The 13,692-nt window shown below is 37.8% G+C and overlaps 1 protein-coding gene across 2 annotated transcripts in view; it reads right to left on the reverse strand.

The window, feature by feature from the left end:
- Positions 1 to 13,692, reverse strand: part of LOC127945981 (netrin-G1-like) — a 78,123-nt gene that overhangs the window by 30,768 nt on the left and 33,663 nt on the right. For both annotated transcript variants that reach the window (XM_052542207.1, XM_052542206.1), the window contains exon 3: positions 6,539 to 7,182. In XM_052542207.1, coding sequence (XP_052398167.1) covers positions 6,539 to 7,182 — 644 coding nt within the window. The remainder of the gene's footprint in view (positions 1 to 6,538; positions 7,183 to 13,692) is intronic.

A 13,692-nucleotide genomic window follows, 5' to 3' on the forward strand; every position in this document is an offset into this window, starting at 1 on the left:
CAGGGCTTAATTAGCCTGAGCCAGGATTAAGCTATTGTTCAATTAGAACATTTAAGTAATTTTAATAAACATGCTAAAAAAAAAAGCCTTACTGGTGTGTATCTTAAGACAAAACAAAAGCACTGACATTTTTAAGATTTATTTATTTTATTTTTTTTTCAGTTGAAACAGCTCAGATTTACATTTTAGTCTAGGACTAGACTTAAGCTGTGTCTGTGAAACCGGGAGTAAGGATAAAGTAAAGATCAGTAAAGATAAAGACCAGTTAGTGTTTAATGTTCAGTTATGATCCAACACCAAAAAATGCAGCTATGTGAACCCATCAAGGTGAATAGGAGAGAGAGATAGAGCCAATTACATGTACTGGAAACTGTGAGAACTTCTCAATTCCCTTCTCAGATTTGGCTCCATTATACTATGTTGCATTAATGCAATTTTTTTTTTAGGCTTGCAGACAGTTTGTTTTTTATTTTTACACCAAATAATTTTAAAAAAAGTCATGACGCCACATGGATATAATCAAGCGCCATTTATAATTTAAGCGCCATTGCTTTCTACAAAGCAAGATAGTGACTAATGATGGCCCAAACTTAACTCTTCAGAAAGAATAATAAACAACCATGATTTTGACACATAAACATAATAATTTTTGCTTTACAGTGTTTATCTGAAGGGAAGCTAATAGCTTTATTCCAGTCAATGGCTTTGAATGTGACATGGATTTTGTTGGAACATCTAAATGGGATCAGCCTTTCCAGGGTAACACCGTGGATTGGCACTGTAAAAATCCTCACATCACCTCAGTATCAGTCCTGCTTATGGTGCTAAACTGTCTATACATGTGTGTGCATGTATGCATTTCTGTGGCAAGGGACGTCTGTCTGCATGTGTTGATTTTTCCCACCAAGTTTGTATACAATATGAATTTACTGAGGTTTTCTACCCTGAATCACATAATTGATCCATTTGGGTTGTGATTGCACACGTTCTTTGCTGAGTACTCTGTAAAGGAGGAGGAACAGAAGGACTACGCCATCTGTGAGTGATCAGGTCAGAGGGAGATAAAGAGAGAGACACAGACAGAGACGGTGAGTGGAGTGGAATGCAAATCAGCTCTGCTTAGGAGGAAGGAGTCTTTATGACAGTGTGAGAGAACTGTGCATCTAAACAGTGATTCAGAGTCACGCACACACTGATGTTCAAGAAATATTCACACTAATTCCCAAAGCACTTTCATAAAATACACATGAATCACTGGCCACATCATCTGCATTTAATGTGCAAATGAAATGACTGATTTCAAAATTAATATGTGCTACATTTGTGCTTGCAAACACACTGGCTCTCTGCAAAACAAATTGCTGAGGAAACGTCAAAATATACAGAATCTTACATATGTGTGTTTATTTTTTATCTTAATATTTAATGTCGTCAATGTTTATCTTTTAAAAATGTTTTTTTTTTTTTATAAAACATTAGCCACAGGTTTTATTTACAAAGCAACTGAAAATGTTTTTACCCTTTTGATTTTGAAATATATTTTTAATCGCATGTGAAATGAGTAATAGGGTTTACAATGGAGACATTGCCACAGTTCTTCTGGATTTACTTTAGTCTGTCTCAGTGAGTTCTGTTTCTTCATGTTATTCCAGACAGACTGTATGACGATGAGATCAGATCTCTGTGTGGAGAACTGGCTGCTGTCAGACTCCTTGTGCAAACAAAAATCACATTTAATGGCAAAAATAATGTTTGGAAATGTAAACTGATATGTCCTATTGACACACTACAGCAAAAAATAGAAATAACTGACAAACATTTTTTGTTGGTGAAAATACTAGTAGCCTAAGATTTTTGCACACTACTCTAATTATATATATATATATATATATATATATATATATATATATATGTACCTGCAATGTCAGTAGTTCTGCACTGTGTGACTGATAGACAGCTCCTTTCTAACACTTTCTAATAGGATTCTCCTGTGCTTGTCTCACAGTGTTGCGGCTACAGTACAAGTGGCACTCAAATGTTGAAAAAAATAATAATACTTAGGAATAAATATACCTTTTAATGTTATTAATTGGTTAGTATTAAAAACTACAGGTTGAATATTAGCTTGATATTTTTCATTAGATATTTCCTTCAGGGTGTTGACTGAATTTAGTTTGCTATCATAAATTGGTCCTTTATAATTCATAAAATCAATTGGCCTGACAAACTAAGAGCACACCAGCATTTTTTACTTGAGCTAATTAAACATGTGAGCTGCAGAATGATCCACATGGAACAGAGATAGACCTCCCGCTTTCAATTCTGACCAAGCATAGCAGTCACGCATCAAGCCCAGCATGACACTCACATGCACACATACACACATCTGGGACCTGGCAGCTGGGATACCCAGATATGGCACTTTTTGCTTCTGTTTTGCAGCACAACCATTCTCACTCCTTCTACTCTTTTCTGTCTCTATGGACTGCAGGTGCTCTGCTTGCGGAACTCACAAAGCAGTGGGTATCTTAATATGGTGAGGCGATGGTGGAGAGAGACAGAACAGTGAGCCCCATGTGCTCAAACAGGATATTCTGGGCAGTATGTGAAGCTCTTTGTATAAAACCTGATGAAAACCACAGGCTGTGAAACACCAACAAGCACATCTGTTATCCGTAAATAAGTTAAAGAGTGTGCACAGGTGGTACAGAGACAGGGAAGAGAGACGATGGAAAGACAAAGAAATTAACTGAGAGATTTTCTGGACTGCAGAAGTGGCAGTGTTTCTGTTTTGTGACTAGTTAAGATGCTTAAAACGAGCTTCTGCAGGTCTAATGGTAACTGGCTGACAAGCCGGGTGTCACCATCCATTACCTTGAGTGATGCGACCTATCTGCTGTTCATTCATTCTAAGAGCTACAACTGCCTGCTTACGAACAACAGAGAAGTTGAGTCACAATAGTGTTAAGAGGTCAAATAGAATATATCTATATCAAATGTTTTCAATAAAATCTGAGAAATGCAAATCAGATCGCAATCATCTGTGGCCGGGAGGTTATAACATGATTAGATTATGTTTTGAGGTGAAAGAGCATGTGGAACAGGAGACTGCTGAAGCATCAGATGACCGGACCAATGAAATGTGCTGATGTGGAAGAGCTGAAGTGCCGAGCGCAGCACATGAGATGGCAAGAGGAAGATACAGTGCAGAATGACTTATTCAGGAAGGGGCGGGGGTGGGGGTGGGGGGCACTCTCGAAATTAGCACAAATAGATTATCTGTCCTCCGGTTCCTGGCCTCAGCACAGCCCAAGCAGGCCAGGAAAAAAAAAAGAGAAAAGCACATTGACTTCTCGGCGAAAGGATGCCTGTATGAGCAGCCAAGGAGGACCGCAATTAAACAATCAATCACTACATCATCGATCCCCAAGGGAGACAACTATATCCGGGCCTAACTAAAAACGCAACGGTTTTGCACAGATAACAGAAATGTATTTGAAATGGAGTAACAGCTCTATTTTCTAGTGTGAACATACTAAGAAAAACAAAAATGGTCTAAGGAGCCATATGGATAAAGCACGCAGTTCTTCAGATTTAAAGTTTGTCAATTTACTAAGCACCTCCCCACCCCCAAATATATATACATATATTTGTTTACTGTAAGTTGTAATAAGTGTTTTGTTTAATATGCTGTATGTTGATGATAATGAAACAGAAAAAGAGAGAGGGTTTAATGTGCACTTCTGGTGCTCTGTTTTATTTAGCTCTTTGGTGATTTTTTTTTCTTTTTTTTTCTTTTTGGGGGGGGCATGAAAAAGGATGCAATAAACCTAATAAAACATCAGGTCATCATTCAGATGGCGTCAGCTTCACTTACAAAAGTTATTAAATCAAGAATAATGTGCGATATTTTGTCTTTTGTTATTTGATTAGCATTAAAGCGGGAACCAATGTTCTGTATGTGTTTTATTGCCTTTCAAGTGTTTTTCACTAACCATGCATAACATTTTTTTCCCAAAAAAACAATCATGTACATAGATGCCGCTCACATATTATTATAGCCCAGTTTGTACTGATTACAGTGAGATTAGACTTTAGCCATTTAGATATTTATAAGAAACTGAAAAAGCACAAATGTCAGGACATGACAAAACTTCTCCAGGCCCCAAAAAATACCCTTAGACCTCAGCGGGTTAGTGCTGTTCTTTAAGATTTGCTAACTCAATTTCTGTCCAGACTGTTTATAATGTATTGCAAAATGATGTATCAATCTAAGAAGACAGCATGACAGTTGTGATTCACAAATTAAAAGATTGTCTTTTAGTTATGGCTGTTGAATGAGACATTTACACCCCTCTTTTTCTTCACTGCAAGCTAACGAGGAACAGTAGGAGTCTTCGGTTGTCCTGCAGTGACTATGGTTGATAGAGAGGGTTGATGTATAATGCATACATTATATATCAGAACGAGTGAGGGCCAGCAGTGTGTCAGAGGAGACAGAGTCTGACTAAAGCTGTTCCTGCAGGAGCCTGCTTCTTCCCTCCTTTAATTACACTCTATTGATCAAACACAGATGGAGGGGGGAAATGAGGAATGAAGTTAAAGAAAGAAAAAGAAAGACATGGAAGGACAGGGATAAATAAGTGTTGTATGCAGTTTTCGAGAGGGAGAGAGATAAACTATTTGCTATCGCTGATGTATCTAGTATGTATACAGTGCAAAGCATGCTAATTATGTGACCTACTACATTTGCTAAAATGCTTACTACGTGGAATAGCTTATTTAAGCTTCCATTTCCAGTGTGACTGATAAACCAGATGTAAATTTAATTGAGCCACAAAAATGTAACTGAAAATGCAAAATAAATATAACTAATCGATTAATTAATTAATTAATTAAATTATTAATATAATTTAACTGCTTTATATTTTGAAATGTATAGATAACAGTCATATATATTTAAAATATATTAAAAAAATATATTGGGTAGTGTGCATGCATTTATATTTACAGTGCACAATTCAAGCAATCTAGTATTCCATTTAGAATATAGTCTACAATCTAATAGGTTTCACAGTGATTGTTCAGTTTTTAACTGTTTCTCATACAAACAAACACCAATTTATTTCCCCATTAGATATCAATCTGCTCTTCCAAAAATTACATACTTGACCCTCATAATAAAATGATTATTATTAAAAATATATATACAAAAAAATATTATTAATAATAACAGCATCTCCACACAACAAAAATTAGTGTTTGACATATGACTAAAGCGTACCTTCTCCTCTCTTCACTTTTATTTTGTTGACCTACTTATCTCTCTGTTCTAGGGCTGCATCTTGGCTCCTTTGTGTCATACCAATATAGACTGAATCTCTACTGAGATCAGGAATTCCTGTGCTTGGGGTCATCCGCCTCCTGCCAGACTCTAGTGGCTCATGCACTGTGAAGCAGAAACGCATTTCAGCGGATGAAGGAACGTATGTTTTCTGTGAGCATGTGGAGGGAGATGAATCATGATTCTCCATGACAGGGAGTGACGGAAAACACAACAACAACACGCATTCTGCTGAACTCCGGATTACCTTTTTAGAAACAAGACGACAAGTCACTGCTCTCATAAATATCCGTCAGAGATGACACTCACCGATCATCACACTGCACCATTAATGGGAACACAGCCTTGAGGGACGTTTAAAATTTACAGCCTTCTGTGATCAACTGTCATCTTCACCTAGTAACAGGTTTAGAAACATTCACACACTCAAAACACGGCACTCTGATGTGAAGTTGCTTACTTCCCGCTATTTAATTCCCCTATAGTAAAACAATCCATGTTCTAATTATTTATGAAAAACTGTAGAATTTCCTGTATTATGTGTACTATTAAAATATAAAAAATAAAGCATACAACAAAATAAAATGTCAGAAAGTTTCACCTATATTAGATATTTTAAAATATACTTTATTTAAATTGTAACTGAAAGATATGAACATTTAAAGGTGAGATGAGATGGAGGTGGATATGGCCCCTGATACGTGTATAATTAGAGAATGAACCCCTGTTTATAGCCTGGGTGTCAGAACAGTGAATTTCACAGTCTAGAGATTGATCACAGGGTTTCAAGTGAGAAAATATATTTCAGAACACTGCAAAAATCCTTACTATGCAAGAATTTAGTAAAACACGAAGAACGATCTAAAAAAAAAAAACTTTCTAATGTCACTAAGGTTCTCATTCTGGAGAGAAAGAAAACACACACACACACAAAAACATGCACACTGAAATGAATGATTCCAAGTGTACACTAAATGTTTCCCCCAGGATCTTTTTTATATATTGTTAAAAATAATTGTAAGACCGATACACTGTAGTTCTGTCTAGCTGTTGAAATAACTCAAGCCTACTCACAAAACATACCCCTAAAATATAAAGCAAAGTACACCTGCCTGCCTCCCAAGACACAGAACTACAGAATGAAAAAAGAAAAGAGCTGAGGGCAGCACTTCCCAACTGAGTTAAATGTCTTACCTGCCATGTACTTTAATGCCAGAGATGGCGTAGAAGTATCTGGAAAGGTTGTACTCATCCACCATGGTGGCGCCCGTGGCAGGCCTGAGAAGACGTATGCGCAGGTCAGTAATGGTGAAAAAGTCTCTCAGGTTCTTGGTTGTGTCCAGTTGTCCATATAGCGAAGCCATATTGTGCAGCTTGGGCCCGGCGAACAGTGCGAAACGGTCTTTGATTTCAAACCGTACATTCTTGTCGTTCTTCCACACATAACCTCTGGAATATTCCTCGGTGCAGATGATGTCCAGCAACGTGTGCTGGGTAATGTCTCTCACCGATTTGGGCTCCATAGTGAAAGCGTCAAGGCAGTCGGTAGCATAGAACTGGTAGGGCTGCCAGCTACGTCCATAGTCCAGAGATTTCTCCAGAACCATTTGCTCCGGCCGACCCGACTCAAACGTGATGACAATATCATCGGTAAGCTCAATGGTCTTGTTCCATGACAGGGTTATGTTGACTGCCAGAGGTTTAGGGTATTTCTTCCAGGAGGTGGACTGCCAGAAGGTGGTGGGGTTGCGGCCCTCATGGTCAAACATCAGCTCAGGTGGGTGGGCCAGCTCTTCTGTGGCTGAGTCACACTCATTGTTGCACATATAGGGGTTTTCCTACAAGATAAAGCAAATAAAGAAGACAACAATTAAATGAGTATCCAAACAAAAGTGCTTTTAAATGAGTTTTTTCATGTGTGTGCACATATGGAGTAAAGGCTGGTGCAGGCTATTGAAATGAAGACTATTCATATTTCAAAGGCACTGGCCTTGATGGTACATGAGCAATATTATGGATGCGGAGCAGTGGTTGAATCTGTTCTCCAGCTGTTGGCTAATTCCCGATAAAGACTGGCCATTAAATGCTCAAAGACTCATAGATCTTTTACAGAGCCATTTAAAGTTAAGTTCCTTCATGCAGACAACCAGTAAAACCAGTCGAAGATTATTCCCTGTTTTAAGTTCCATCAATCCATGATAATAAAGAACAAGAGAATGGTAAAAACCTCTAAAGAGGTAAAAATGGACAGGGATTCATGTAAAAATGCTCATTAAAAAGAGAAAAAATATGAAGGTCAGATTGACTAAATGTAAAAGAAATACACTCTCCTCAAGTCATTTGTTTGCATAAATGCTACCTTGTTCTGCACCTTGAGATAAGGACACCCAAAAGTGCACTTTTGTCAGCTACCACTGACAGGTGAAAATATACCACAGATCTGCAATTCAGAAAGAGGCACTGAAACAAGAGTGCTATTGGTTTAGGTGAAGACCTCTGATGCTCTGATGACAACTGTCCTTTCTCACTCTGTACCATCCTCTCAAACTAATCAGCTAACTGGTATGTTCTGCTGCACCATATGCTGGTGTGCACTAAGCAGGGGCTCGTGGGGCTGTTATACTGTTGGGTGGTGGTGGCATCCTTCAGGAACTACCACTCAAGAGGAACAAGCTCCAATTTATCTGAACAAGAAACAAAGCATCTGATTAAGTGGGAGATGTCTGTCTCTCTGTGGGAATCTGCAGGCCTGGACGCTCGGGAAGAGCATGGTGATAAAGCATAGGTGGAGAAAGGGACTGCGGACAAGAAAACTGTGTCACTGTGAGTGACACAGTGGCAGAGAGGTACACAGGGGATAAAAAAGGACCATTTCTGTTAATGGGCTTTTCCTCTTGCCTTGTCCTCTAAGGCAAGGTGACAACGAAGCCTTGACAACCATTTAACCTCTTAATTCTGACAAAGTGGAATTAATATGCTCTCCAGTCAGTCCTCTACAACCATGCACATAAGCCTGAAGAATGATCAGACCCACCAGTGGAGTCCACATGCCTCTCACTAGACCATCCTGTCAAGAGGGCAGAGCTGTTCATTCATGCTGTTCTATCCTTGCGTGTGCTTTAGGCACTACACCTACTATGAAGAGAAGAACTAATTGGTGTCTATAGCACTCTACATTTAGCTAGCAAGTATTAATATCACTATTGCTTATTCTTGGAGTGTGTGATTAAGTGATTTAAAGGGGGGTGAAATGATATTTCATGCATACTGAGTTTTTTACACTGTTAAAGAGTTGGATTCCCATGTTAAACATGGACAAAGTTTCAAAAATTAAGTTGTACATTTGAAGGAGTATTTCTGTTCCAAAAATACTGCTTCCGGTTTGTCACAAGTTTTAGAAAGTTTTTTTCGAGTATGGCTCTGTGTGACGTTAGATGGAGCGGAATTTCCTTATATGGGTCCTGAGGGCACGTCTGCCGGAAGAGCACGCGCTCCCGTATAGCAGAGCAATGAGAGCATAACAGACATTCACTGATCAGAGCGAGAGCGTCGCGAAATGTCACAAAAGGAGTGTGTTTTTGGTTGCCAGGGCAAGACAACCCTGCACAGATTACCAAAAGAGAAACAGCATTAAGGGACCAGTGGATGGAGTTTATTTTTACAGAGCATCAACGGAGTTGTGCAAGTGTTTGTGTTTGTTCCCCTGCATTTCGAAGATGCTTGTTTACAAACAAGGTCCAGTTTGACGCCGGATTTGCACATCGTTTATTTCTTAAGGATAATGCAGTACCAACGAAAAAGGGTCACGATCGTGTGTTGGAACCGCATGCGGTGAGTAAAACTGCTTCAAATATCTCTGTGTTGTTAACTTAGCTATCGGCGTGTAAGCACATCAAGTAAACAACATGCGATGTTGTCATCAAACTGCACTTTCCACGTGTACACCTCTGGATCTGATTCTGGATCATAAATATACGCTGAATCTGACTGTTAGCCATGGTTTGTTTTGGTTGGTTTTGTCCTCACGGTGTCACAGCTTCCAAATGCTCTCAACGCAAAAGCTTACTCGCTAGTGATTCTTTAGCTCCGCCCACACGTCACGCCTCCAGCCGGTCGTGTTTTTCCGGGAAAAATCGGTACAGACTATCTTTCTCTTATGAATATAATAAAACTAAAGACTTTTTTGGAGTTATGAAGGATGCAGTACTACTCTATAGGTACTCAAGATTAACAGGATATTGATTGAAAACGAGCATTTCACCCCCCCTTTAAACAAATCCCTTGCACAAATAAATAAGCTAAATTAAGCTGAAAATTTTGAAAATTAATGATAACTCAAATTGCACTACTTTTTAAGGAGACGTGAGCATTTACTTTTCCTCCTGGTTGACAATAAAACAGGCAAACAAACTGCACACAATTACATTGATGCCATATCTAGAAAGAGTTGACGATGGACCCTTTAGACTTAATCCAGTAATCAACCACCTAGCTATCACCCAGCATTACCTAGTATCTGCTTATCAAGGCATTAAAAAGCTTCTGAACACCATAGTGTGTATATACAATCAGAAAATACTTGCTGAAAGACTCTTTCTGTAATGAAAACATATTTATATATATGTTTTCACAAGACTGTGATGCATCTTAAATGCTCCAAAGTTTTTTGTATTATATTTTTTTTTTTTTTTAATATATGTACATTTATAGTCAAATTACAAATAAATAAATGTTAACATTAATGCGATTGTGTTTCTAATACAGCGTCTATGGGAGTGATGGTAAATTTGACATTGTTCTCTCTACTGACTGCTGTTATCAGCCTTTCGCTATATATATAAATAGTGAACAAACTCCATCGCACACCTGTAAGTAATAGGTGCGTAGAAAATAAAGACCAGGTGGGTCGTATCAACATATAAGGAACTCCCGCACACTATCTTAACTTGCAAATTAAAATTTTAATCACACCAACGTTTCGAAGGGCGTGTGACTGAAACGTTGGTGTGATTAAAATTTTAATTTGCAAGTTAAGATAGTGTGCGGGAGTTCCTTATATATGGCTATATATATATATATATATATATATATATATATATATATAATTAAAGTCATGAAAACACTATCTTTGAGACCCAGACATGTGAAAAAGTTCCATAGGACACAAAGGCTGGTGATGAGAATAATTAATTTGGAAGACTTATAATGTATAACTTGTTGCTTTGGCTTATTCTTAGTTGAGACACTATAAAAAACAAAAGCAAGATCTAAAGAAAAGTCACTACAGAGAGAACAAAAACTATGAATTGAGTCAGAGACAGACTTTCCTAGTTATTGCAAAGAATCAGCCTAAGCTTTCAAACTAAAATTATTACGGCATCTCCACAGAAGTATCTCCACAAAAGTATTTCTATCACACTACCCCACCCTACACCTAAATCTACCCCACATAATACAATTAGTGCAATTTTAGATTTAATAAAAATAAATTAATTAAAAATTAAATGTGTATGTTTTTTTTAAGCCTTTTGAATTATGATGACTTAGTAAATGTCCTCGTTCACCACCTTCACATTGTAATACTTATGTCATGCCCATATGTGAGTGTGGAGTTGTCGCCTAATGTTTAGTGAGTCTGATTCGTAACCCAAAGGCCAAGGGTTTGAGTCTTGGTAGTGGCAGGGATTGTAGGTTGGGGGAGTGAATGTACAGTACCAAAACCCTACCTGCTTCCTGAGTGACATGGCAAAATGGCTTCTTACTGCTCATGGTGTGTGTGTTCACTACTCACTGCTGTGTGTGTGCACTTGGATGGTTTAAATGCAGAGCACTTTTTTTTTTTTCACAGGATAATAATCTGTAGTGTTGCAGCTGCATAGAAAAGAAATGGCTCTTTTGAAGAAATAGGCCACACAGCAGTGCCTTATAAAGATTAATCAGGTTTTTTTTTTTCCCAGTCACTGCAAACATCCCATTTATCGGAGAGAAGACATCACATTTAAACACAGCCACTGAAAAGCAAGTGTCCAGTTCTTCCATGCCACTGAGAGCTTTATGCAAGGATTAATGTTTGACTTGCATTAGAAAAACTGACATACTGTAGATGGCACACTGACAAAGATCAGTAATTGTTTCTATTAATCCTCTACTGATCAGGACACCCAGGATATATGGACCAGGGTTAGGGAATTTGACGGCTGAGTGCAGTTTTGAAATGCAGACGGCTTTCTGTGAATTGGTGCTAATGATAGTGTAAGGCTCCAAACAGTATAAGGTTGATCCCATACACATGGAGCTTGATGAAGTCTGATGAACAAGAAAGAGGGCCAGAGACAGAAAGCGAAACAAGAGAAAGACAAATAAAAAACAGATGTCCTGCACATGTGCTTGTTCTAATCCGAGCCTTTTGTCCCCATTAAATGTGTTCTGGGTAATTTCACACCAACAAACACTCACATAGTTGTCATGAATCACACTAACACTCGTTTCCTAAACACAGCCTTGGCTGAGCATTTTTCTCACGGCTGATCACATATTGCTGTGGAATGGAGATGTATTATCAAAGCAATAATCTGTCGTAAACAGAACAGTACAAGTGAAAGCCATGTGAAAATCCTGCCTCTTTACAGCCACAATCAACAGCGTACGCTTACTCTCAGTAATGACTCCCATTATTTTCCTGCTGATAATCTCACACATTGCAAGATCAAGACTGAAGGCACTTTCACATGACTCATGTCAACATTCCCCAGTGCACTGAACTCTATGGAGCATCAGCAACTTTGCCACTGAAGAGTATTGTAGACTCTCGGAGATCAGACAGTATTAACTAAGACCCAGTTTGCCACTGACCATTTGAACTGCAGCCAGTGATTACTGGGGAATTTGCATGACTTATCAATACTTGGGTAGTGTAACAGGGTTGTGAATAATAATTGAGATTTAAAAGTAAGGTAAAGTATATTAAAACTCAAAGAAATTTAACTTACTTTTAATTATATAATTTATAATGTGTTCCTGTAGCTCAATTGGTAGAGCTATCTGCGCTATCAAGCGCAAGGTTAGAGGTTTGATTCCCCAGGAACACATGATAGGTAAAAATGGATAGCCTGAATGCAATGTAAGTTGCTTTGGATAAAATTTTCTGCTAAATGCATAAATTTTATTTCATTTAATAATTTAAGTCTGTCAATATGAACATTCAGTATTCAGTATTGCCTTGACAAAGTCTTGATTGAAAGTAAAAAAAAAAAAAAGTTTAAAAAGACCTGAAGTTTGAAGGTTCATGGGCCTTAGAGATAGATGAATGGAGTCAGGGAAATGTATCTTACTATAATTAATAAAAGATAAATAATGCCACATGTCTTTAAAACAAAAAAGTATGTTTAATAGCACTAACTGAACAAATAATGCATTGCATTAACAGTGCTTGCATTTTAATGCCTTGTATTTTGAGGGGCTTGCATTTTTATGTCCTGAAATGTAACATATTTGTTCTGCGTTCTTGACCTCGTTTGCTTGCCTGTAATATTGTTTTATTTATTTATTTAGTTTTATTGTATTATTGTTGGCCTAATTATCAGTAAAGATTTTTCTGATATCTGAGGTCTTAAATCACTGTATTTAGTGCACTGACGCGCTATACAGGCATTGTTGGGGAATCCTGGAGTGTGACATATGAGGAGAACCCCAGTATTACAGCACAGCTCACACAAGACATGATACAAGTTACCGAAACTAAGCAACCGAAAGCAATATATGTCTTCCTCAGATTTAATGTTAGTTCGGTACATCAGCATTGGGTAAAATAGCATTATAATCTCCTTGGTGGTACAGAAAGCTGCTTTCATGTAGGCTACGGGAAATAGGGAAGATGTTGAATTAAACATACACACAATCAGCTTTTCCACGTTTATACTGGTACCGATAATCAAAACTTCTACTTAGCGCTTGCTCTATTTCTGCAAATAAATTTTTGTGAATGAATTACTTAAATAAACAATTAAAAATGCAAGCCCTGGGAATACAAAGCTTTACACTGCAAGCACTGTTAAATTATATTTTATATTGAGTTGTATGGCACAACATAAATAAAACCAAGAAAAGAACCCCCCCCCCCATTTTTAGTTTGTTCTGGTTTCCCTACTACTTAAAAACCACATGAAACATCCTCATCTACAAACATGACGCTATCTGCCACACTTTTTATGTGTTTGTCAAAGTGGTCTGTGAAGATTGTGTAAAAGAGATGCACTGAAGCCCTGTCACGAGTAAAAGGGCATCATAAGCATTACTGTCAAGAAAATAGTAGTAGTTTAGTACCAATTTTGACCAAACCACATGAAAAA

The sequence above is a fragment of the Carassius gibelio genome, chromosome A24, assembly GCF_023724105.1.
Source record: "Carassius gibelio isolate Cgi1373 ecotype wild population from Czech Republic chromosome A24, carGib1.2-hapl.c, whole genome shotgun sequence".
In the NCBI taxonomy this organism is placed as follows: Eukaryota; Metazoa; Chordata; class Actinopteri; order Cypriniformes; family Cyprinidae; genus Carassius; species Carassius gibelio.